Source organism: Chelonoidis abingdonii, chromosome 5 (assembly GCF_003597395.2).
Source record: "Chelonoidis abingdonii isolate Lonesome George chromosome 5, CheloAbing_2.0, whole genome shotgun sequence".
NCBI lineage: Eukaryota > Metazoa > Chordata > Testudines > Testudinidae > Chelonoidis > Chelonoidis abingdonii.
In genome coordinates, this window is record NC_133773.1 from 36,891,149 (window position 1) to 36,916,910 (window position 25,762).

General features: G+C 43.2%; 1 protein-coding gene across 2 annotated transcripts; it reads left to right on the forward strand.

Annotated features, from left to right (window-relative positions):
* The first annotated feature begins 1,719 nt into the window (after nucleotides 1-1,719).
* LOC116815018 (alcohol dehydrogenase 1A-like) lies at nucleotides 1,720-24,574 on the forward strand. 2 transcript variants are annotated; one of them, XM_075066233.1, is made up of 8 exons: nucleotides 1,720-1,803; nucleotides 2,330-2,468; nucleotides 15,904-15,991; nucleotides 16,590-16,809; nucleotides 17,746-18,013; nucleotides 19,134-19,265; nucleotides 21,721-21,859; nucleotides 24,367-24,574. In XM_075066233.1, exons 2-8 carry the CDS (start codon nucleotides 2,369-2,371, stop codon nucleotides 24,389-24,391), a joined length of 972 nt encoding a protein of 323 aa, XP_074922334.1. In that variant the 5' UTR covers nucleotides 1,720-1,803; nucleotides 2,330-2,368; the 3' UTR covers nucleotides 24,392-24,574. The 2 variants fall into 2 exon arrangements, with proteins under 2 accessions (XP_074922334.1, XP_032618906.2); XM_032763015.2 differs by having other exon boundaries at nucleotides 17,746-18,009; nucleotides 19,130-19,265.
* Nucleotides 24,575-25,762: the final 1,188 nt, after the last annotated feature.

A 25,762-nucleotide genomic window follows, 5' to 3' on the forward strand; every position in this document is an offset into this window, starting at 1 on the left:
CAAAACTGACAGGGGAGAGTTCAGCATAACCCATCAACATCTGCAGTTTGTTCCTCGGAAACAGATAGTGAATGCAGAAGATGAGTCAAAAATTCCAAACCAACCACAGCTACTCATTGAAACTAATGGACAGACAGATGACAAAGAAGTTACGCCTTTGAGTTATATAATTTTAGAAAACCAGCATGATTCAGAGACCCTTAACTGTACTGAACTTAAGACAGTGTGATAGTGTAGGACTCTGACCAGACAGCCAGGAGAGGAGCCTGCCTGACCCAGCATGAAGACACAAGAGGACTCTCTTTGTTTCAGCCATCCAATGTTCACAGTGCTGCTGCACATATCCCCAGACTCGTCTCTAGCGTACCATCTGCTGGGGAAGATGCCAGGAAGGGAGTTAGGGATGGTGAAGATTTGAGTGTTGGTAGGTGGAGAATTGGTTGATTTGCTGATGTTTTAATACTTTTTTCTTCCCCAGATCCTATTTTCCAGCTCCAAATAAAGTCCCCTTTTGTGGTGGTGGTGGTTTTGGGTGTGTCATTCCTTTCCTGGAATGTATTGTTTATTGTGTACTGGGCATAACTGTAGTGCCCTCGTGGCCCAGACAGAGTCTGCTTTGTGGGGCGGGCTCTGGCCAAGAACAGGCCCCTGCAGGAATGCAGCAGGGAAACTCCCTTCCACCCCAGAGACACTTGTTCTACCCTTCTCTCTCACCTTCCCCCACACGCACTAAACACACGCGTGCACGCACAGTGGAATAGTACAATGAATATAGGAAAGGGAAATACTTATTTACAGAAGGATGAATGGAGGAAAAACAAGGGAAAAATATAAGGGGAGAAGTAAAATGATTACATCCAATGCAAAGATCCAGGAGCCCAGTGCTATTACAGTATAAAAGGACAGATGCTGAACCCTGCATCCAGACTCGGGGTTCAGGAATACTTGGCAAAGTTCCAGTCCAGCAGTGAATCTTGAGTGTTCCTGGTCATCTTCAGCACCAGTAAACTTCCCCCAACAACCCCTCCAGTGCCCTCTTTTCCCTCTCTCCACGGAGCGACAACCCTCCCACTTAACTGGTTACAGCCTTTCTCCATATTCTCAGTGTAGTCATGCCTCAGTACTCATGGCCCTATACAGTCTGCCTGAGTGACAGTGATACTAGATACAGCTTTGTTTTGTCCTTCTGAGGTGATGCTTTACTGGCATGGTGCTCCTCCTGGCTCTCATTCTGGGGTGTCCCAAGTCAGCAGTTCTGTCTCTCCCAGGCGTCAGGCTGGTTCTCAGCTGCTTCGCTATGTGGGGGTCTGCTTGCTGTGCAGATACCCACACGTCCCTGTCCTCTCTTTCAACCCCCTCTCCCTTGGACAATCAGCACTTCCTCTTCTTGGAACAATAGCACTTCCTCTGCCTCAGGACAAGGTTTTAAAGCAGCCATACTCTCTAAATCCGAAGGGGTTACATAGGTTTTATACTGCTTACCAGCAGAGACAGCATAATTCATTTTCCCAAGGGACAAGGTGAAGAGTCACCTTGGGTGAAGGCACCAGGTGTCAGAAAAAGAACCCAAGACCTAACCCTGGTAAATAGAGGGGAGAAGCAAATCTTAAGTATAAAGCACCAGGGAGGAGGCTTGCGCCACACCTTGGGGAAGGCGCTACATACACAAATGCCATTTTGTTTTCCTTGCTGTTTTCATAGGTCATTAAATGCAAAGCAGCTATTTCCTGGGAACCTAAGAAACCATTTTCCATTGAGGAGGTTGAAGTTGCCCCCCCACAGGCACACGAAGTTCGCATTAAGGTAGGAAAAAGATGAACTTTGTAAATTACATACTATAGCGGTGCCAGTTATGTTCGTGCACTAGAACTGTAGGGCTCGATCTTACAAATATTGCCACCAGAGTGGTTACTATCGGATGTACTCATATTGAATTACACAGGCTATTTAAAACTGCTGTGTTGGTTCCAGAATATTAGAGAGAGAAGCTGGATGAGGTAATATATTCTACTGGACCAACTTCTGTTGGTGAAAGACACAAGCTTTCAAGCTACGTGGACCTGAAAATGAATAAACATTTATGGAAGAGTCTTGTGTGGCAGATGACAAAGGGCATAACTTGCTTTGCAAAAACACTAAAAGTTATGATCTCTGTCATGAGTCATGGCTGTGATAAATAAGCAGTCTTAGGGATCATGTCTTAGGTTTATTATGGTTATGCTCGCTTCTCTGGATACAAAATACATCTTCACTTCTACATCATATCACACAGGTAAAATCTGAAAATTTGGTTCTTTACATATTGAAATATTCTTTGCTTTCCTTACAGATTTTGGCCACAGGGATCTGTCGCTCGGATGACCATGTTATGAGTGGTGCATTGACTGTGCCTTTTCCAATAATTCTTGGCCACGAAGCAGCTGGTATTGTAGAGAGCATTGGAGAAGGGGTGACTTGTGTGAAACCAGGTATAAGAAAGCATCAAGCTCTAACCAATGATGAGTAGTTCTCACCTAGCATTCACATACTCTGCTCCAATATCAAAGACACCTACATGTATGAACTCCTTGATTGCAGAGGAAACAAGTAATCCAACATTTAACCTTCACAGGGCCTTGTCAAGGATATTTTGGAGCAGAAATATGTTGTTTGTCTTTCTTGCTATACTCCCAAGTGATCTTTCATATTTCAAAAGTTTTTGCCTGTTCATGCATCCGACAAAGTGGGTATTCACCCACGAAAGCTCATGCTCCAATACGACTGTTAGTCTATAAGGTGCTACAGGACTCTTTACTGCTCTTCTAGTTTTATGTAACTGTAAAGTGCTCTCCCCTTCCCCAGCATTCAAAAGAGGTGCTTATTTGTATTTCACGCAAAGGGAACCAAATGTGAGCTACCATCTTGAGTTCAGACCCTCATTTCTGTTTCCTTTCAGCAAGAAATTTGAATATGTGCCTAGGTTTGTGCATATAAATAGTCCCATTTATTTCAACGTGACTACTTTGTTAGGCATGTGCTCAGATACCTTGCTAAATCAGGGCCCAGGCCGTCAGACTTTGATGGTACTGAAATTCACACTTTGGGTATGTCTACAGTACAAAATTAATTCAAACTTATTTTATTTGAATTTTCAGAAGCGATTTTATACATTCGGTGTTGTTCCCCACTAAAGCACATGAATTCAGTGGAGTGCATCCACAGAACCAAGGCTAGCATCGAATGTTGGAGCAGTGTACTGTGGTAGCTATCCCACAGTTCCCGCAGTCTCTGCCGCCCATTGGAATTGTGGATTAAGCTCCCAGTGCATGATGGGGGGAAAAAAACATTCTCACAGGTGTTTCTGGTTGTGTGCCGTCACTCACTCCTCCCTCTGTGAAAGCTACGGCAGATGCCATACTACCAGCAGATGGTGCAGCATGGTGCACCGCCTGTCTCTTGGTACTATGAATCCACTTCGCATGTCTTCTCATCTTTCTGTCTACTCTTTCATCTGACTATTTTCCGTTTTTTTTGGCTATCATAAACAGAGCCGCACAGTGTCCGCCACTTTTTTCATGTTGTCTGTCCTGGGCTCTCATGGAAGCTACAGAAGGCAACAAGTCCCCGCCGTTTTTTGGCCATCAGGAACAGAGCCACACAGCTTCCGCCGCAAACTCTGCTCATGTTTCTGCTGCAAACTCCGTTCTCCCACTCTTGCAGCTCTAATGAGCTTCCCGACTCCATGAAAGCTATAGAAGACAACCATTTACTGCCTTTTATCAGCCATTTTGAACCGAACAGCTCGTTTCACGCCTTTTTTCCAGGATTACCCGTGCAGGTGCCATAGTGTATCAAGCATGGAGCCCTCTCAGATCTCCGCTGCAGTTTTGACCATTGTAAATACCTCATGCATTATCCAGCACTATGTGCAGTATCTGCAAAACCAGGTGAGGAAGCGACAACAATGCAATTACTATACTGATGAGGACATGGACACAGACATTCCTAGAAGCACAGCATGTGGCAATTGGGAGATCATGGTGGCATTGGGCCTAGTTCATGCTGTGGAATGCTGATCCTGGGCCTGAGAAACAAGCACAGACTGGTAGGACCACATAGTGTTGCAGGTCTGAGATGATTCCTAGTGGCTGCGAAACTTTCCTATGCGTAGGGCCACTTTCATAGAACTTTGTGACTTGCTGTCCCCTACCCTGAAGTGCAAAGGCGCCAGAATGAGAGCAACCCTCACAGCTGAGAAGCGAGTGGCCATAGCCCTGTGGAAGCTTGCAATGCCGGACAGCTACCGGTCAGTTGGGAATCAGTTTGGAGTGGGCAAATCTACTGTGGGGGCTGTTGTGCTGCAAGTAGCCAATGCAATCATTGACCAGCTGCTATCAAGGGTAGTGACTCTGGGAAATGTGCAGACCATTGTGGATGGCTTTAATGTGCTGGGGTTCCCTAACTGTGGCGGGGCGATAGACGGAACGCATATCCCTATCTTGTCCCTGGAACACCAGGGCGGCCAGTCCATAAACTGCAAGGGGTACTTTTGCATGGTGCTGCAAGCACTGATGGATCACAAGGGATGTTTCACCGACATCAGTGTGGGATGGCCGGGAAAGGTGCATGACACTCACATCTTCAGGAACTCTGGTCTGTTTGAACAGCTGCAGGAAGGGACTTACTTCCCAGACCAGAAAATTACTGTTGGGGATGTTGAAATGCTTATAGTTATCCTCGGGGACCCAGCCTACCCCTTAATCCCATGGCTCATGAAGCCATACATAGCACCCTGGACAGTAGTAAGGAGCAGTTCAACTATAGGCTGAGTAAGTGCAGAATGGTGGTAGAAAGTGCTTTTGTATGTTTGAAAGCGCACAGGCGCAGTTTACTAACTCGGTTAGATCTCAGCACAACCAATATTCCAGCTATAATTGCTGATTGTTGTGTGCTCCACAATCTCTGTGAGAGTAAGGGGAGACATTTATGGCAGGGTGAGAGGTTGAGGCAACTTGCCTGTCAGCCAATTTCACACAGCCAGACAACAGGGCAATTAGAAGAGCACAGCAGGGCGCGCTGCGCATCAGAGAAGCTTTGAAAGCCAGTTTTGTGACAGTTGTGTTTGTTTCTCTTGAAGTTACCTGTCCCCTTTATATATGAAAGGAAATCAGGTCCAAATGGTTTAAAAGCTGTTCTTTATTATTTGTTGCACAACACATTGAGAGAAATCCGAAGGTAGACTAGGGATGGGGGGGGGGGGGACAGGTATTGGGTTAGGAGGGTGGAGGAGGAGAGAAGAACAAGTCCAGAAACCAAATCAAAAGTTCGCATATGCCAGCTTTCTGCTGCTTGGGCAATCCTCTGGGCTTGAGTGTGTGGGTCCCCATAGCCTCCCCCCTCGTGTTCTTGAGCGTCTGGGTGAGGAGTCTATGGAACTTGGAGAGAAGGGAGGGCGGTTATACAGGGGCTGCAGTGGCAGTCTGTGGTCTTGCTGCCTTTCCCGCCTTAAATCCGTCATACAGCAGAGCATGTCAGTTTGCTTCTCCATAAACTTGACCACAGAGTCCTGCCTGCTCTCACTGCGCGTGTCCATCCTCTCTTCGTGTTCCTATAATGCTTTATGGGACTCCGCAGTTGTTTGCCTCCATGCAGTCACATGGGCCCTATCAGTGCAGGAGGACTACATGAGCTCGGCAAACATGTTGTCCTGAGTTTGTTTTTTCTGCCTTCTAATCTGGACCAGTCTCTGGGATGGAGTAGAGAGGGGCCACATTGAAACATTTGTACCTGCGGGAGGAGAAAATGGGAGGGTAGTATTTTAAAATATACATTTCAGAGAACGAAGGGGACACTTAGGTGTGAGTAAGCTATCACACACAGCAGGGCAACAGAATTCAGCTTGCAGGCAGCCTAGGGGCACACAGGGTTCTGCTTCCTGTACATTCATTTCAATGCTTTCAAACTGCTGGGCCCCCTTTCCCATAGCAAGCAATGCCTGGTGGGTTTGCCATATAAAAGGATGGCCTGCGGGCTCTCTGGGATGATCACTTCACACAACACCCCCTCCCCCCATCGCACCCAACGAGTGGCTCCGATGAGGCTCTCAGCAGGGATGAGCCCTTTAAACTAAAGCAAACAGCCCAACAAGGCTGGGTTTCCCCCCCACCACATGGCTCCAATCAGGCTCTTGCTCACTAGAAGTACCTTCTCCAGGATCATGGTCTGGGAGCCCCCACTGGGAGTGTGGGAAGGCTATTGGTTCCAGCATTAAGAATAGTTCCTGGCCAGGGGGGAAAACAGATTCCCCACTTGCCGTCTGTGCACCGTCCCTCTCCTCCTCCTCCTCCTCTTCATCCTCTAATGACTCTTCCTCCTCCCTCTGTACAACTCCCCCCTTGCAGGTGTCCATGGACAGTGGTGGGGTAGTGGTGGCGTCACCCCCCATAATTGCATGGAGCTCACGGTAGAAGTGGAATGTATGGGGCTGTGACCCAGAGCGCCCGTTTGCCTCTCTAGCTTTTTGGTAAGCTTACCTGAGCTCCTTGATTTTTGTACAACACTGCTCTGTGTCCCTGGAGTAGCCTCTTTCCATCATGGCCCTGGAGACTTTAGTGTACATATTTGCGTTCCTTTTATTGGAATGTAGTTCTGCCATAACAGACTCGTCTCCCCAACATGCAGTGAGATCCAGTACCTCCCATTCAGACCATGCTGAAGCTCATCTGCAAATCCGGGACTGTGTGATCTCTTGTGATGGTGGACTCTGCATGGTTGCCTGTGATGGTGGACTGTGCTGACAGTGACCTGTGCTGATGGTGACCAAACAGGAAATAAAATTCAAAAGTTCCCGGGGCTTTTCCTGCCCACCTGGCTAGTTCATCAGAGTTGAGAGTGTTGTCCAGAGCAGTCACAACGGAGCATTCTGGGATAGCTCCTGGAGGCCAATAACGTTGAATTGTGCCTTCAATACCTTTAACCTGGGATTGCAATCTCGATGTAAGCACTGCTCCACTTGCCGAAGTGGAGTACAGAAATCGATTTAAAGAGTCCTTTAAATTGAAAAAGCCAGTTTGGTCATGTGGACGGAATCTTTTTTTTTGAATTAACTCAGCTAATTCCAAAATAAGAGACTAGTGTAGACCAGGCCTCAGTTTCACGCTTAGCATTCAAGTGACACTAGCACAGAAAGTATCTTAATTCATGTACTTAATTCATCTGCCAGACAAAAGATTTTGTTCCTGTCCCTGTTCTCTCTGAGAACACCGTTTCATTTTTTATTGCTTCTTTCACTATATTCTCTGTGCCATAGAGCTGGTAAATATCAAGCCCCAGGAGGAAGTTTTCATCTTCCTCTGCACTCTGCAAGATGGGACACTAATGCCTATACTCTTTTCCCGGTAACTCTGAACTATGAGGAGGGCTGCACAGAATGTTTAAGGTGAAATATTAAATTGGTATCTGAATCTTGAATTGAATCCAAACCATTTTTTAAAGATTAAAATATTTAGTTAGTTTTCCCCCCATGTCTCTGTACCTCCTGGCTATTCTGGCAATGTAAGTGCTTCAGTAATGCAAAAGCATCTATTCTATTCTTACTGGAATTAGAAAGGACTGGGAATCTTCTGAGAGAGCTTATTCCCATCAGACTTCCGGATCAAATTGCATTGGATAAGCTTCAGATAAGCATGCAAACTGTTGGACAAGTTTTGGCTGCAAAGAAACACCTTTTCTTTTCTCCTTTTCTTTTGAGCCTGGCATAGAGTGTGTGACAATCATTTGGTCCAGAGAATTGATATAAACATAATACTTTTAATTCTAACTACCATGTGATTTCAGTGGGGTCAGGCTGTACTTTTGGGCAAATCATCAGAAAAACTTTTTACTTTGGAATTCTGTTGTTGCTTTGGGTGCACAGACCTTTGGTGTGGCCCGTGAGACAAAGGAAGAAAGGGAAGTGTCTGTGCTAACTGCAGTTCAGAGGACAGTTGGCAATGAGATCTATCAATCTCCTATTCCATCAGGTTGTAACAAAAAAAAAACTGGAAAGTTTCTTTCAGCACTCTTATTACTAAGTCCAGATCGCAGTTATCTAAAATTGGTTGCTTTCTGTCTTGTCTATCTTCTAAATCCCTATGATTTATTTCCCTAAATCAGTGTTTCTCAAGTGCGGCCACCAGGGGCTTTTCTTGTGGCTACAGCCTCCTGAGCAGTGATTGTGGGGGGCAAAGCAGCTGCCCCTCCCTGTTGCTTCTGGATGTGCCACCTTGGTGTTGGTTGCTAGGGCTGCCAGCAGGGGTTGGGCCTCTGCCCCCCCCCAAAGACACCTGGGGCACAACCCTGGAGGAGCAGGCAGCCTGTGAGTTTGCCACCTTCCCAGGGGTGGTGGGGCTTGGGCTTCAGCCCTGGGATGGTGGAGTGGTAGGCTCCGGCCATGGGGCTTCGGGCTCTGGCCTTGCCCCCTGGCCGCAAGGCCCCATCTCCTGGCTACGAGGCTTCAGGCTACGGCCCCAGAGCTTCAAGCTCCTACCTGGTGCCCCATCCCTCAGGCTTCAGGCTCTGGCTCACCACTGCCACCCCTCATCACCCCTGGCTCCTGCTGCCTATCTATCCACCTCCCCCATCCAGGGCTTAATTTGTCCCCAGGATTGCCAGGGCTGAGTAAGTCTGCTGTGAAAAGTGTTAATATCCCTTTTCAGAGCAGAGACTTGTTAGCTAGCTGGGAGGCTGTGAAAAATGATATTAGCAAATGTACAAAAATCACTTTTCACAGCAGCAGACTTACTAGCTAGCAATAAATAAATTACAAGGATTTTATGTGCATATTTATTTGTTTCTCTTAAAGTTAATTAAGTATTTTAGGAAAAATTGTCAGAGCAGCCACTAGCAAGAATTGGTGGCCATACACTGAGACCACAAAACAAATTGTCATGAGAACCCCTGCCTTAGATAATCTGGCGCTAGAAAGCCCCAACAGCTTCCATTTAAAGTTAGACGTTGTGCGGCATGTGTTTATCCAGATAATCCTCTGAAATCTTTTGACGTTTGCCCATTGAGACTGGGCTAGGAAAAGTAGCCATGTTCTTCCGAAATCCATCATTCTGGGGGAAATTTTATTCTTTTGTCAGACATTGCAGTAAAATAATGTCTAATCTTAATGTTATTTTCTGGGATTCCATTGTGTATTTCTCCACCATTGAGCTAGATTTGTGTTACCTTATTAAAGAAAATTAGCAGATTTTTTTTAAGAATTCCCGTGCCACTCCGGGTCAGCCATTCAGCTACTGGTTCTGACTTGACTTTGCCAGTATTATAGTACTGTGGTAGTTACAACCGCATTAAGAATTTAAGGTTTTATTCTGCAGAGGTCTCACATTTCTTTAGTATGAAGGTATGATTATGACTCAGGTCCAAACTTGTACATATCATTGCTTCCATAACCAGGATTCCTAGTAAATGTATTGCGCAAGTAAATGCCTAGCACAGGGTTTTATTAATTGATAAAGGCAAATTTTGCACCGGTCTGAAGCTGTTGAATTGTAATGACATCACACAGAGACCCTTTAAGTATCTCTGTTCAAGAGAATGTTTACTGGGTTGGGAAAGAGAAGATGAAGAATTCAGATCCTCATGTAATTAACTACCCTTATTGATGACTAAGTCCATGAGCTCCTAACCTACCAGACAGTTAAGAAAGACCTGCAGAACATTTTTAAGTATTGAAGGCAAATTTGTGGGTCAGTCTGAAGCTGCTGGATTTTAATTTGATCAGAAAGATAAACAGATGCCCTCTTCAAATATCCCTGAAGCATAACAGAAGGTTCCCTGAGCTGGAAAAAAAAGAAACCAGAAGTTCTAATCCACATGCAATTAACTACCCCTATTACAGTGCTATGGTAGCATAGATAAGGTAATATTAAGAACTTTAATTTTGACAGGGATAGATTCATTACTATCTTCTGTTCTTCAATAAGTTTCAGTAAAATGAAAAATGGAGTAGAATCTTAGTTTTATCTTGGATTTTTTGTATTGGTTGTTGAATCTGAAGTTCTGAGAAGTGTATAATATGTTAAAATGGATGTTTAGGCATTTCTTTCTGGAAGTGTCTTCACTATCTACAGTGGTCTGCTTTCTTGTGCGATGGGTGTTTTTTTTTTCCTTTGTATGCATCTTACGTAACTACAAGAAAATTTAACAGGCCTGTAAAGTTTGTTTTGGCAAAACAGACTGTAATCAATTCCGTGGAATATAAAAACTGTTTACCTGTCACTCAACAATTATCAGAGGTAATAGAAATGATTAATATCTTTATACAGAGATAGCTCAACAACAAGAAGTCAGAATTAAGGTTGGCAAAAGTAGAGCTGCTGGAAAAGATGGTAACATTTGATTATATTAAAAGTAGCCCATTTAAAAATGCCTTCATTACATATTTCCAAAATTTTAAGGCATTAGGTTTTTATATGTTAAAAATTCCAGAGAGACACGTGTAGATTTTGCCCTGTTCATGTACTCTCGGGTGGGTCTGCAGACATCCCCGCAAAGTAGCAGGTGCGCCTGTTTTTGAATCTTCAGATTAAGCTCTTGTAACAGGTCCCATGATATAGACTAGAAACATGAAAAATATTTGAATTTCATACCACCATAGGTGCCAAAAATTAATTCTTCTTTGGCAATTGAATGACAGCTGCTCACAAAGAGTAGTTAACATTTGCATTGCACTTTAAAGATGTTAAAGTACAATTAATGTTAATGATTAGATCAGGAAGTATGGCAGTGAAACTTGCCACACACCCACTGTGCATTTCATGGTCTTGGGTAGGCTAACTTTTCATATGGGCACATATATATCTCATGCATTTTAAAGACCCCCCTTCTGACAAAAGTGGCATGATAATAGAATATTTGCTGTCTGTAGCAGCAGCTCATCAATTAGCTCATCTAAAGATGGTGCCTTTCCTCCTGACTTACTGGAAAGGCAGCCAATATTGTCCAGAATGGTTTTTCTTCAATAATGCCACAGTAAGATTTAAGATATTCTTTGCTGGTGTTTGCCCAAGAACTTTTGACTTAAACATAATATGAGAGTGAATTGTTTGGTTGCTAATTGAGATTGTCTGGTGAATATATATATTTAGTGGAGATAAACTGTACATAAATGAATTGGCTTAAATACCCAAAAGCTGGTGCAGAAAGGATGAATGATTAAATGATCTACAGAAGTTTGCCTTACAGGAATTTGGTAAAGGAAGAGGTCGATTACCTTTATAAATTTTGGAATATACTGCCATATGTCTGACCAAAGTAATGAGACAAACTAAAGATGGAACAGGAGATGGGTAGGGAATGTTGGAGAACGGCTGTCAAAAGGGAGTATTGATCTGGGGACTGATCTGTGTGGGTATGTTCATCTTGATTCCATCAACTCCCTGTACATTGGGTGGTAGTGATGGCAAATAGTCCATTAATCTGATATGTATAATAGTTGGATGTGGAGGGCCCAGTAAAGTGGAAATAGCTGTACTTCCAAATTGGACTGTCATAGAATCGTAGAACTGGAAGGGACCTCAGGAGGTTTTGTAGTCCAGTTCCCTGTACTCAAGGCAGGACTAAGTATTAGCTAGACCGTTCCTGACAGGTGTTTGTCTAACCTGCTCTTAAAAATCTCCAATGATGGAGATTCCTCAACCTCCCTAGGCAATTTATTCCAGTGCTTAGCCATCGTGACATGAAGTTTTTCCTAATGTCCAGCCTGAACTGCCCTTGATGCAATTTAAGCCCATTGCTTCTTGTCCTATCCTCAGAGGTTAACGAAAACATTTTTTCTCCCTCCTCCTTGTAATAACCTTTTATGTACTTGAAAACTGTTACAATGTCCCCTCTGTCTTCTCTTCTCCAGACTAAACAAACCCATTTTTTTTCCCCAATCTTCCCTCATAGGTCATGTTTTCTAGACCTTTAATCATTTTTGTTGCTCTTTTCTGGACTTTCTCCAATTTTTGTCCACATCTTTCCTGAAATGTGGTGCCCAAAACAGGACACAATACTCCAGTTGAGGCCTAATCAGCGCAGAGTAGAGCGGAAGAATTACTTCTTGAATCTTGCTTACCATACTCCTGCTAATAATCCCAAAATGATGTTCACTTTTTTTTGCAACAGTGTTACACTGTTGACTCATATTTAGCTTGGGATTGACTATGACCCCCAGATCCCTTTCTGCAGTACTCCTTCCTAGGCAGTCTTTTCCTATTTTGTATGTGTGCAACTGATTGGTATGTGTTTATATGTATCCAGAGCCATCCCTTGGGTATGGTGAATCAGGGTGATCGCCCCAGGCCCTGTGCTTTGTGGGGCCCAGAGCTTTGATAAAATCATGAGGGGGTGGGGAGGTGAGGCGGGTGGGTGAGCAGCAGGCGGGGGGAGAGCGGTGAGGTGGGCAGACAGTTAAGAAGAGAGCAGCGAGTGGGTGGGGGGTTGAGAAGGTGAGCAACGTTCACCGGCAGTCCCCCTACCAGCGGCTCCCTCTCAGCACCTCCCACGGATCAGATATTTCATGGCATCAGAAGGTGATGGGGGGGTGGGAAGGGGAGAAGAGCGAGGGTGCAGCGGGCTTGGGGGAGCGGGTGGAACTGGGCGGGGAAGAGGTATGGCAGGAAGGGGCATGACTGGGGTGGAACAGGGGGGAAGAAGCATGGCAGGGTGGGGCCTTGGGGGAAGGGGTGGAGTGGGGGCAGAGCCGGGGGGAGCACCACCTGGCAGATTAGGAACTTGGTGCCTATGTCCCTGGCCCCGCACCCCATCTAGGGACGGTCCTGTATGTATGTACTTGTATATCATCCAACCCTGGCTGTCCCAGAGCTTCAGAGAATGTCCAAAGGGCCTGTTGGCCCATCTATTGTTGGCTGCAATAATGGTGGAACAGTTGATATTGATATTATTATTATTTATAAAATACCAACATTGTGCTAGGTTCTGTATATTCTATAGCAGGGGTCAGCAACCTTTCAGAAGCGGTGTGCTGAGTCTTCATTTATTCACTCTAATTTAAGGTTTTGCGTGCCAGTAATATATTTTAACATTTTTAGAAGGTCTCTTTCTATAAGTCTATAATATATAACTAAACTATTGTATGTAAAATAAATAAGGTTTTTAAAATGTTTAAGAAGCTTCATTTGAGCTTCATTTAAAATTAAATTAAATTTCAGAGCCCCCCGGACCACTGGCCAGGACCCAGGCAAAGTGAATGCCACTGAAAATCAGCTCATGTGCCGAAGGCGATAGATTGCCTACCCCTGTTCTATAGGTATGAAGACGAGAGTCTTGCCCTGAAGAATTTACAGACTATACACTCAGAAATAATGCAATCAGGAGATGAGGATTGGACAGAAATCAATGTGTTTTGAGCACTGATGTTCTGCACTTCTTGTGAGCATTACTGTTTTTTAAAAAGAAGAGTTTACACCATCTGACTTGCTAACTCCTCAATGAGGAGAGACTAGATGCTTATATAGGAAGTGCCTGAAGCAGAGTCTGGAGGGAAGAAATCATATTGGCTTAGGGAGAATGGGTTTCAAATGTAGTGGACTGCATGGGAGAAGGCAGAAAGAATCAAAGAGCTGGTAAACTCACATACATGCTGTCATGGTATAAACCCCCACTCTGAACCTTAGCGTCCAAAAGATGAGGTACCAGCATGAATTCCTCTAAGCTTAATTACCAGCTTAGAACCTGTAGCACTGCCACCAACCAGGAATTCCAGTGCCTGGTACCAACTTGGTCCCCCTCCAAAACCTGCCTGGGGACCCCCAAGGCCCAGATCTCTGGACTTAGCACAAGGAAAGTAACCCTTTCCCCCCACCGTTGCCTCTCCCCAGGCTTCCGTCCTGGCTTACCCTGGAAGATCAGCTGTGATCAAATCCTTGAATCTGAACTAGAGAGAGAAAATGCAACCTTCCTCTCCTTCTCTTCCCTCCCAGACTCTCCCTGAGAGAGAAAGGTAATTTAATACACAGAGAAATGAACCTTTCTCTCCGCCCTTCCCCCTTTTCTCACCCACCAATTCCCTGTGAATCCAGACCCAGTCCGCTGGGGTCTCACACCAGAAATAAAAAAAAGCACATGGTTCTTAAACAGGAAAAGCTTTTAATTAAAAAAAAGAGAACAGTAAAATAATCTTTGTTAATTTAAAGATGGAATAGTTACAGGGTCTTTCAGGCTATAGACCATCTGGGAATACCCTCCCAAGCCTAAGTAACACACAAATTAAAATCCCTTCCAGGCCAAATACACATTTGAACTCCTCCCAGCCCAAAATCACATTGCAAAATGAAGAACAAACATAAGCCAACTCGGCCTTTCACCTAGTACTCACTATCTGAACATTAAAAGCCTGTATCAGAGAGATTGGAGAGAAACCTGGTTGCACGTCTGGTCACTCTCAGAACCCAGAGAGAACAACAGCCAAAAACTAACAGCACACACACAAACTTCCCTCCCTCAAGATTTGAAAGTATCCTGTCCCCTGATTGGTCCTCTGGTCAGGTGACAGCCTGGCTCACTTATCTTGTTAACCCTTTACAGGCAAAAGAGACATGCAGTACTTTTGTTCTATTAACCCCTACTATCTGTTTATGACACATGCAAATTCTCCTTGTGTGATCTTCTGGGGAGTTGCTTACCTGTCTGCATCCCTATGTTGCAGCAGCATGACTAGATATGGGACAGAGACTCAAGACACAAGAGTGACGTTCAATGAATGCTTCATTTCCTGATAATGCAGGTCTTTCATATGGAGTTACAAAAGAACCTATAAGGCCTATTTAATTTAGCACCTCTAAGCCCCCACCAGTAGTTCTCAACCTTTTCCATACCATGACTCGTGTTACAACAGAATGTAATGGTTGCATATAGGAATTAAACAGTTTTGGGAGGGAATTAATAAAGATTCATCTAATGACAAAATGTTGGCTTCCTGGATATCCCCTAACGTGTGTTTAGTGCTCCAGTAAAGGGTTTTCATTTTAAACAAAACAACAAATTAATTTTCTTTATTGTTAGCAGCTAGACTTTATATTGCACATTATTGGATATGTGACTCCTCTGGAATTTTGGTATAGTAAAATATGGACTGTCTTTGTGATGGAAAAGCTTTTGCACCACATATGTATACAAGAGAAGGGACACAAAGAGGATAGATATTTAGAAATGTGGTCGCTCTTCCTAGTGTACTCAGAGGAGGAGGGCTCTCCAGCCAGCCAGCCAGCCAGAATCTTTAGCTGGATTCTTTACTTGTTTAGCATCAATATTCAGTGTGTGATGTATGTTAATGTTCTGTTGTAACTTTGCCTTAATAAAACGGCTTTCAACAACAACAAAAAGTTTCACGATCGCCCTACTGTCTATCAGTAAAGAAAGGAAGGATGGTTATGACCCACTGAAAACCTTTTTGTCACTTCCAGGTTTTAAATTCATGCTCCACACTAACAGTACTTCATTTCCCCCTTTCCTCCCTCTGCCCCATGAGAAAGGGGAAATGTGATAGATGAGTCATTCAATTTTTCATAAATGGCATCACAAATTATGAACAGGTAACACAGCTTTGTCACATACCGTGTCTCCAGCACATCCACAGCAGCTGATCGATACTATCGGAATTCCCTGATGATTTTTTGTGTTAGAATTCCCCGTCAGAACTTGGTACTAATACATTTTGCAGTGAATTTTGAGTCTTGGTGAGCAAAAACATTTAGGTACTTACTAGCTACTCTGTTTGAAATGGTTGTGGTGAGAACTCAAGTCTGCATTGTACTCTTCCTGCAAATGTGTTTGTGTAATAACTATACCCACTACAATCTTTTACATGTGTGCTCTTCAGTGTTATCTAGCTGCTTGACTGAAATTTTCATAATGGCTCTGCTCTATTTCTAGGAGACAAAGTCATCCCGCTCTTTGTTCCACAGTGTGGAGAGTGTAGCCCTTGTGTAAGCCCCAAGGGCAATCTGTGCACTACAAATGAGTGAGTTTCATTGATTATTATTATTCAGGCTATGATTTAGTCACAGGTATTTTTAGTAGAAGTCATTGATAGGTCACAGGCAATAAACAAAAAGTCACCTCCCTGACCTGTCCGTGACTTGAACTAAAAATATCCCTAACTAAATCTTAGGTGCTGGCTAGGGCACTCCCGCAGATGTTGCTGCTCCAGGGGGTGTGGTGGGTGCTCCGGAGCCCCACTGATGATGATGAGGGGTAGGAGGTGGAGGGGGAGCTCCAGACCCATGCTGATGCTCGGGGTAGGGGGTGGTCTGGGGTCCCACCACCACCACCACTGCTGCTCCAGGTGGGGGGCGGCCCGGAGCCCTGCCAACGCTGCTGGGAGGTGGCAGCTTGGTGCTGCACCGCTGCTCCGGGGCAGCCTCGGACCGGCTGCCCAAGCAGCTGTTGGTGCGGCTGGCCTCAGGGTAACACAAGCACTGACCAGTGCCCAGCTGCTCCATGCTTCCATGAAAGGCTTGCAGCCTTAATTATCCTAAGTAATTTGATATCGGTCATGCAAAACTGACCCACATTTAAAATACTGAATTTACCCTTATTTTTGGTTGTCTTTTGAATAGCATTGGTGCAGTTCGCAGCTTAATGAAGGATGGCACCACTAGGTTTACCTGCAAAGGAAAACAGATTCATCAATTTATTAGTACAAGCACCTTCACTGAATATACAGTGGTGCACGAGACATCAGTTGTCAAAATTGATGCAGATGCTCCTCCAGAAAAAGTGTGTCTGATTGGCTGTGGATTTTCCACTGGTTATGGGGCTGCCGTCAATACTGCCAAGGTGAGGATTAGCATGTGCATTTAAAGGACAAGCTCTGTTGTTGGGATAGTGCTGATCGTTTGTGTGGGTCTAGTAAAGAGGGCATCACCCTGATGAGTCAGAAGAGCTGGCTTTGCTGCTGACATGCTGTTTGACCGTGGCCAAGAAATATCACCTCTTTGTGCCTCCCTCACTTTCCCCGTCTGTGAGACACTTTGAGTTCTACAGATAAAAGCTACATACAAAAGCTAAGTATTATTATAGCATGTAGGGTTTTCTCTGTTAGTATGTTAGTTTTTATTTATCTATCTTATGGCTCATTTTTAGGAGTAAATAATCTTGCATTTGCTGAATTGCAAAAAGATTTCCTCTAATTTATATTAAATAAATAAAGCCCTTCTATGAAATCACTCGTTCTCTGTAAGCATGGAGTTCTTCAGGGCTTGACTTTTTTCTGTGGCAACAGCTTTCATGCTGCAAAATTGGCCCAGTTCAGGTTTCTTTTTTGGCTATACTTAATGAAAAGAAAGAGGCTCCAAGCAATGCCATAGGTGTGAAGAGCCCCAATGTTTATATGGAAGGTTACGAATCCAAATCCACATGAGTAGCTGATTTTACAGCTGGCCTCATCTCCAGAATGGGCTGAGCCCAAAGCCCTAATCTGAACACCCCCAACCACAGGAGGGCATGAGAAATCTGGATCTAAAAGCACAGTTTGTGACTTGGGAACATCTCTAATACAAACCTATTCTCAAATGTATGCTGTGGTAGGTTTTATCCAGTTGTAATCCAATAATGGGAACCTGTACTTTGAATAGCAAAAATGCTTTCATCCCAAGTGTAGTATCCAATACAAATGGAGCCTAAAATGAAGAGATTTGTGAGATAACTCATGCAGTGGAATCACTGTACATCACTTGTGTTCTAAGAGAGTCTGATGTTTTTATGATTATGCAGGTGGAACGTGGTTCTACCTGTGCTGTCTTTGGTCTGGGAGGAGTTGGCCTCTCTGTTGTCATGGGCTGTAAAGCTGCTGGTGCTTCCAGGATCATTGGGGTTGACATCAACAAAGACAAATTTGCCAAGGCTAAAGAGTTAGGAGCCACCGAGTGCATCAACCCTCAGGACTTCACAAAGCCCATTGAAGATGTGCTGAGGGAGCTGACTGGTGGTAATGGTGTGGACTATTCCTTTGAAGTCATTGGACGAACTGATACCATGGTATGTGTTCAAAAGATGTACGATGATGATATTCATCAACTTTTGTCCAGAGGCTAATGCAAAATTAATCAGCTAAGAGTTGCTTATCTTGTGTCTTGATACACTAAGGACCCAATCTGAGGCACTGAGTGCCTCCTGCAAGGCGTTAAGTGGAAATTCAGAATCATGGAATCCACATGCCTCGCCCTCACACTGATATTCTGGGATGGCAGGAGGAAGGTGGGGAGGGGGAACTTTGTAGAAACTTTGAAAAAGAAAATATACCATCCCCTATGCTGGCCATGTTCAACAAGGAGGCAGAAAACTCTGAGGGCCTTATTACTCCAGTTTTATGGCATGTAACTCCATTGATCTCTACTGAAATTAATTGAGTTACACTAGTATAAAACTGGTATAACTGAGTGGAGGATTGCATTTACAGAGATTCCTTTGGTTTCCTCTGTTTGGTATGAGTGTAGTGGTTTTTCCCTCTTACCCAAGGCAGCAGCACTGGGGTTCACCCACAATCCAGTAACTCTTTCCAATCTGCAGAAACATGAAAACATCTGCACAAAAACCCTGTACCACCACAGTGGCACCTGGAAGCCAGGAGCCATGCTACCAGAGAATGCCCTTGTTATCCAGAAACCCCCTTACAGAAGGGGTTCAGGAGCACAGAGCATTAAAGTAGGTAGAATAATGCTGAAAGGATCAGCGTCAGCATTAACTTACCCTTTACAGCCCCCAAAACTTTGGGGAGGGGACAGTGCCTCAAAGAGCAGGTAGATAGACTCCTGCCTACCCGTGGATCCCAGTCCACCCAGGTCCTTCATGGAGAGGCCTTTGCAGGTTGGGTGGTAATGGTGAGGAATGATGCTAAGGAGGCAGCACTACCCTCTTTGGCTCCCCTCACCTATCAATATTTGGTTCAATATCAGGCTTTTTGTCCCTCCTCACCTCACAATGGCAGATGGGCCGATACGAGCGACAATATTTATTTTATTTCTTGTTGATATCAAAAGGACTTTATATTTTCAATCACACAACCAATAAGCAGCCTAGCGTGGAAGATGATTTCATAATGTTGCTAATAGATAACTGCCTTTGTCTGATTATAGAATGTTTCTTTGCTTTAAATCAGACAGCTGCCCTGGCATCCTGCCACATGAATTACGGAATGAGTGTTATTGTAGGAGTGCCTCCATCAGCGTCAAAGATCACTTACCCTGCTATGCTGCTCTTCACTGGACGCACCTGGAAGGGGTCTATTTTTGGAGGTATGCACATGAGAAGAAGTGACTAAACGCTGAAATTCACAGATTCTTGGACCAATTATTTTCAAATTTGAGTGCCATAATTAGGTGTCTAAATCCGTATTTAGACTCCCGACTAAAGGGTCTGGCTTTTCCGAGATGTTGAGCACTGTTCTGCTGATCAGTGAGTATCTTGGGCCCAAGACGGGATAAAGATGTTAATGAAACCCTTGTTCATTTTTACAGCATGAAGCAGTTATGTAAATATGATTTGAGGTTTCATGTCAAGTTATCACCGGCTTACTCCCACTGTAACAAATCACTGGAACGAGAAATCTGGGTTCTTTTATTAAAGACACACAGAAGAGAAAGGAAAAACTATTAAAGCTTTTGAAAGATAAAGTATTAAGTAAAGCTTTCATTTGAACGATGTCCCTTATTCCCTCTCTCTGTAGCTGGCTTTTATAGGTAGAAACCCTGCTTAATAGTCTTTCTGATAGCATTAAAGGTGGTACTAACTGTCCTTTTCCTGGCGGGCGGGGGGCACGGGGGGCGCGGGGAGGGGAATGTTATATGGTCTGGAGATGCTATTGAAGTCCAATCCTTTTTTCTTAAGGCAAAACAAGACATGCACACAAAATGGGGGAAGAAAAGGCTAGCAAAGCTTTTTTTTTTTTTTTTTTTTTTTTAAATGTAGCTTTGGTGGCTGGTGCTGTCTTTCACGTGCTGTCTTGCTGCCGGAGAAAAAGTCTGCAACACACGTCGTTTATGAGCCATTTTAAGACCTGGCAAAGTTTTACTAGAGTCAGGCTATTAAAAGGTGTTGCTTTTACTTGCCTCGGGTCACAGGATCACAGCTGCGCTAAGGTGGAGTTAAGGTGGTAGATAAGCCAGACTTACTGGTCAGGAAGCAAAATCAGAGCGCTAGGAAAGAGGAGAAATAAGGTGAGGAACGAAAACAAAAGATAAGGGAGGGGGTCAGTGCAAGAACTCCTGGCTCACATTCCAGGTGTTCTTCAGGATTTAGCTGAAGCCTGTGAAGGTGGCAATGTCATCTGGTTCCTTCTCTCTGGCCTGGCCTGGCCATATCAGCATGCCTTTTAAGATCAGGATATGAAGGCCCAACAGCGTCACGGTGGATCCCAGGGCGCCAGGAGATGGGGGGAGTACCAGTCATCATGGTAAAGCTTGCTTCGTCCAGCTAACCCATCCCCAGATAACAATGAACTCATCCAAAACGCTCATTTAGTTGTGATCCATTGGAACACACTTTCTTAGTCTTTTTTTTTGGCATGTGTTTTCCACCAGGCTCATAGTTTGTGCTCTCACAAACCCTGAAGTAACAGTTTTATTGTCTGTTTACAGTCAAACATCAGAGGGAGCCACCTGACTCTAATTCTCATTTTATAACTTGGTTTTTGATTTCAAAACACCTCTGACCATGAGATTTTTTTGGTACATCTGAAAATCATACCAATGGAAATAAGATTCAGATTGCCTAAATACTGAGTTGAGCCCAGATCCCCAGTGGAAATTAGGCACCTAAATACCTTGAGGATCTGGGTGCTGGGTCCCTAATTTAGGCCCCCATGATTGAAATAACTCTTATAGAAAGTTAATTTAGAAAATTAAACATTATTTCTAAGTTATCAGAAAAAAATAACCTATTTGGAGTGACCCAGGTTAAAATGAACTGAAGTGTAGAGTAAATTGTTAGAACTTTTATCACCAATTTTAAATGACAACACTGGCTCCCCCCCCATCTTCCATTTCTTCCGGCGTATTTAAAAGATATGTGAAAAAAGAATTTGTAACTAAATGGCACACTGTGAATTCTAAGTACACTCTGAGGTTCTGAAATATGTTAGGGTCCATAGGTGATTTGGTGCCTCTTGAAGGGGGCCCTGTAGCTCTGATACATCCCACTTGAGTGATGCCTGTACAAAATTATAGAATCCAGTTTTCTGTTTAAGAAATCACTTCCATACTGAGCTTTGTCTGTATGCTTGCAAATGTTAGGGGTACATGGGTAGTTTGCATAGCTAGTGTAAGTCAAATGGAGTGATATTGAGTGGGAAAGGATTGTACGACAGGAAAGAAACTGGCTGGATTCTATAAAGTTTAATTTGCAGGCATTCAAAATTTTGAATTTGTTTAAAAACTGTAGAATTCTTATAAAGAAAATGTTTAAATTGTTTTTAGGGTGCCAGCTTGATTCCACTGAAACATACTTTCACCTTAATATCTTAATAGAACTCCTTTTTAACAATGTTTTTTGTTTGCACATGGCATTCCATGGGTAAATAAATATACATTGACAAGTCCCAACAAAGTCTCGATTGATGCATTACTCTGCCAAAGAGCTTACCTCTTAATTTAAGTCTTCAGGGCTATAATATTCACCAACATTTAAATATTTTTTCACGTTTATTTCAGTGGCAGTATGTTGCTAGATAATGTACAATCTTCTGTCTTTCAGGCTGGAAGAGCAAAGATTCTGTCCCTAAACTAGTTGCAGACTACATGAGGAAAAAATTCAACCTGGATGCATTAATAACTCACACTTTGCCTTTCGATAAAATCAACGAAGGATTTGAACTACTGCGGAAAGGGAAGAGGTGAGAGTCATTTATTTATTCATCTCGTAAATACCATGTCCATGAAAAATTCACTGTAACACAATGCAATAAAAAGCCGAGCACTGACAAGAGTCGGCTCTAAGAATTTAACCCTGCTCCATTACATTCCTCCACCTCCAAAAATCAAGGTTAGCACCACTGTACTGTAAAGTCCAAAAGACAAATGGTAATCCCAGGTTCTTGATTCTGGAGTTGCAACTCAAGTTATCTTCCGTACTCTGTACATTTCCATTCATGGCCAAAAATGCTCATCAGAGGTCATTTTAACTTTTTAAATCATGCTGTATTATTGGAGGCCCTCAATTTTTTGGTAAGTGACTTATGATGTTCCAGCAAGTATTTTGTGTTCTCCAAAAAGAAGAGGTCATGATCCATCATTGTTCCTTAACAGTACAAAGTAACAAACAAAACTCTTTCCCTGGAAGAGAATTTAAATCACTGTATTCATTTAAAATTTCTGTCCTTGTAAGCATATATGAGGCTCCTGCTGGCTTCAAGGGCTCTTGGAAAAGAAGAACAGCAGCAACAAAACCTCATATGTTTCATTATTTCCAAAGTGAGACTTTATGGGTTCTAATATAGATAATGTAACCTCAGGCTGTATTTTCATGGGAGATGTAATCAGAATCACTGGCTTTGGTGAACTGCACCTGATGGAAATAACCATTTGTAGGGGGGAAAGGAACAAACTTGGTAACATTCACATCTGAATATGACTGGAGCCTCCCCTTTTTCAAGCATTAAGGTATGTCTGCAAATCATACACATTTTGAGAATTAGGTCCAAATTCTGCTCTTATGTGATGCGAGTCCCTTTTAGCTCCACTGAAATGCGTGGAGTTACTCTGGACTTACATCTGTGTAACAGAGGAAAAGAATTTGTCCTTTCACACTTTAGCTTTATTCAAAGGAGCTTCTAGTTCAGAGGTGGGCAAACTACAAGTTGGATCCAGCCCATCAGGGCTTTGGATCCAGCCCACAGGATTGCAAGCCCCAAGGCTCAGCGAGGCTAAGGCATTTTTGTGCTCATTTTCAAATTCTACATCCTAGTGTGGGAGAAATAAGAGTGTCGCGTTAATAACAAAGTTAGGCTCGCTGAATTTTGACAGGCATTTTCAGAAAGCGGTACGGTTCAGCTGAGCAGTTATTAAATTATTTTCAAATTGTTAGTTATTAACAGGATGCTGAATTCTTACAGTGAGCAACTTATCTTTACAAAACATAAATGGGAGCCAGAAACAGGGTAATAGTCCTAATGCTGGCTACGTTGTTCCTTCCCCAAATGTGTTACGGCCAAAGTTCAATTAGAATGAAAATCTTCTCTTCACCTACTAATTGAAATTCTTTCCGTATCTCGCTGCACCCATCTGGGTATTCTTTTCCCACCATTTAGAAATGTCCCTTGCTCTTATAGTAGTGCTTCCCACATTTTTGAAAGCTGAGCCCTGCTTCAGGAAAATGAAACCAATTGTGCCCACACTCTCTCATGCCTGCCAACAACCCTGTCGTCGTTGTTAAATGCCTGTATATCTTAATCTGTATGTCTTCCATGCCCCCTCCTCACACTTTAGGAGATACTGCTGCAGCCCTTCATAATATGATTCTTCTGCTTCTTTCTTACGTCTTTTGGGGATCGGTGAAATAGTTACCATCTGTTGAAATGAACAAAGGAGCTCAAACCTCAGAGCTACAGTTTTTGGCTCTCTGCAAACTTAGGCAGGCATCTCTGCATTGGTTATGCTCATGTTTTGAAGGTGTACTTCACAACCGTAACAGCTTGAGACTCACTTTTTCCAAATGAAAGCTGAGACGGAAAAGCAGGGTCTCCCAGGGGGATATGCCCCACAGTTAGGGAGAGCCTGCTTTACAGAAAGCATGTAGTGTAGAACAAGCAGAAGCTGAATTTCAATTTGATAAGTGATGGAGAAATTAAAACTTACCCTCTCTGGCAGGGAGAGAACCTTTCAGTAGTCTAGTTAAATGTTTACATGGTAGGATAATATACATTCCTGACATGAAAACAAGAGGATTGCATCTCAGGGTTTCATTAGGGAGGTCTACAATTAATGACAAAATAATTCCTCTTAAAGGAAGCCACATATTCAAAATACGATATGCATAAGGGCTGCAGCACTAGGAAATTTACTTTTGGGAACTGTCGTGAACTGGAAAGGGAATGACTAAATGACCCCATGGGGCTTTTCCATCTCTAAATTCTGTAATTAATAGCCAAAGCAGAGATGGGCTCATGAGTGAACTATATGGCACAACAATATCTGAAAGACATAGATGTTACATGAGAAAGGAGTGTTTCCTTATGCATTTCTATTCAGCTAAATTTGCAATCACTTCTTTTATAGTTCAGCCAATAGCGCGTTGATAGGGATATAACGGAGGATGAGGTTATCCTGAATCTTGTGAAATGTTAGCAGTTACACATTGATGTTTGGAACATCAGTCATTAACCTGACTTTTTTTCTATTTCAGTATCCGCACTGTCCTGGTGTTTTAGGATGGGCCTGGGGGTTGTCAACAGCATGACACATCTCATCCAAAATCTCCTCCCTGCAATATCTATATCGTGAAATCATAAAACAAAGTGTGGAAAGTCTTGGATAATTCTTTGTTATTAATAGCTGAGTAAAATGGACCAAACAAAAGCTGGAGTCATCTGGACAGATTTTGATTAATAAGGAAGAATTGTTGTTTGGAGGTCTTTTAAATAGAGGCATATAAGAAGGAAATAAATCTGCTTCCTACCAGGGTATCCTACAAAGGACCCTCCATTGGTGATTTCTTTAAATCCTTTCCCCTGTTGTCCCTTTCTGTGCTGAATCCTCGCTGTTTAATTAGTACAATTATGAGCATATGAAATCTACAGTACTTGACATTTCAAACACCAGTATGTTGTGAAATGCCTTGATTCTTCTTTTTTTAATTGTTGTACTACCTGATTTTATATGAGGTGAGAGGGAAATGTTTCTTTAGGTCTTTGTCTTGCATCCTGTGAGGTGTTAATTTTTCCTCAGTTATGGTCCTTTATCCATTTTGAAATAATTTGTTTTCTGAATATCCAAGAGAAGGAAGTTATTGGTGGTTTAAAAAAAAAAAGAATCCAAGAACAGGTAACTCCAGTGCAGCAGTTCTCAAACTGTCGGTCGGGACTCCAAAGTGGGTCACAACTCTGTTTTCATGGGGTCGCCAGGGCTGGCGTTAAATTTGCTGGGGCCAAAGCTTGAACCCCACTGCCTGGGTCTGAAGCTGAAGCCCTATCCCCACCACCTGAGATCGAAGCCTGTGGGTTTCCCTCCCTGTCGGGAGCAGCAGGGCTTGGGTGGGCTCAGTCTTTGGGGTGTCCCCTCTCCCTTGGGGACATATAGTATTTTTTGTTGTCAGAAGGGAGTCACAGTGCAATGAAATTTGAGAACCCTTGTTTTAGTGTTTAAATCTTTCAATATGTTACATAATACTCAATGGTGTAGTGAAAGAAATTGAAATGTATGGCATTAATTACCTGGATATTATTAGAGAACTCTTTTCTTTACTACTTCTGATTCAAGTATATAATAATTTAAACATCAGCCATATCTTGTCATTTGCCTTTTTAAATTCTCTTGAACCTGCAAGATGCTCAGTGCCCTCAACTGGAGTCCTAAAATCTTTCCAAGTTTATTCAAATACAAGTGTTTTAATTTCTTCCTTTGAACTCCCAACTCTCTATGGTCACTCAGGTAGCGAGGTTTGTAATGACTGAGAATGCCAACAACCAAACACCGAATGCTTGAATTGTTAACTCCAATAGATGACATGTAACCAAGTCACAAATCTAGATACATGAGGGTGCTATGCCATCAGACATATTGCTCATTTTGCAGTTTCAACT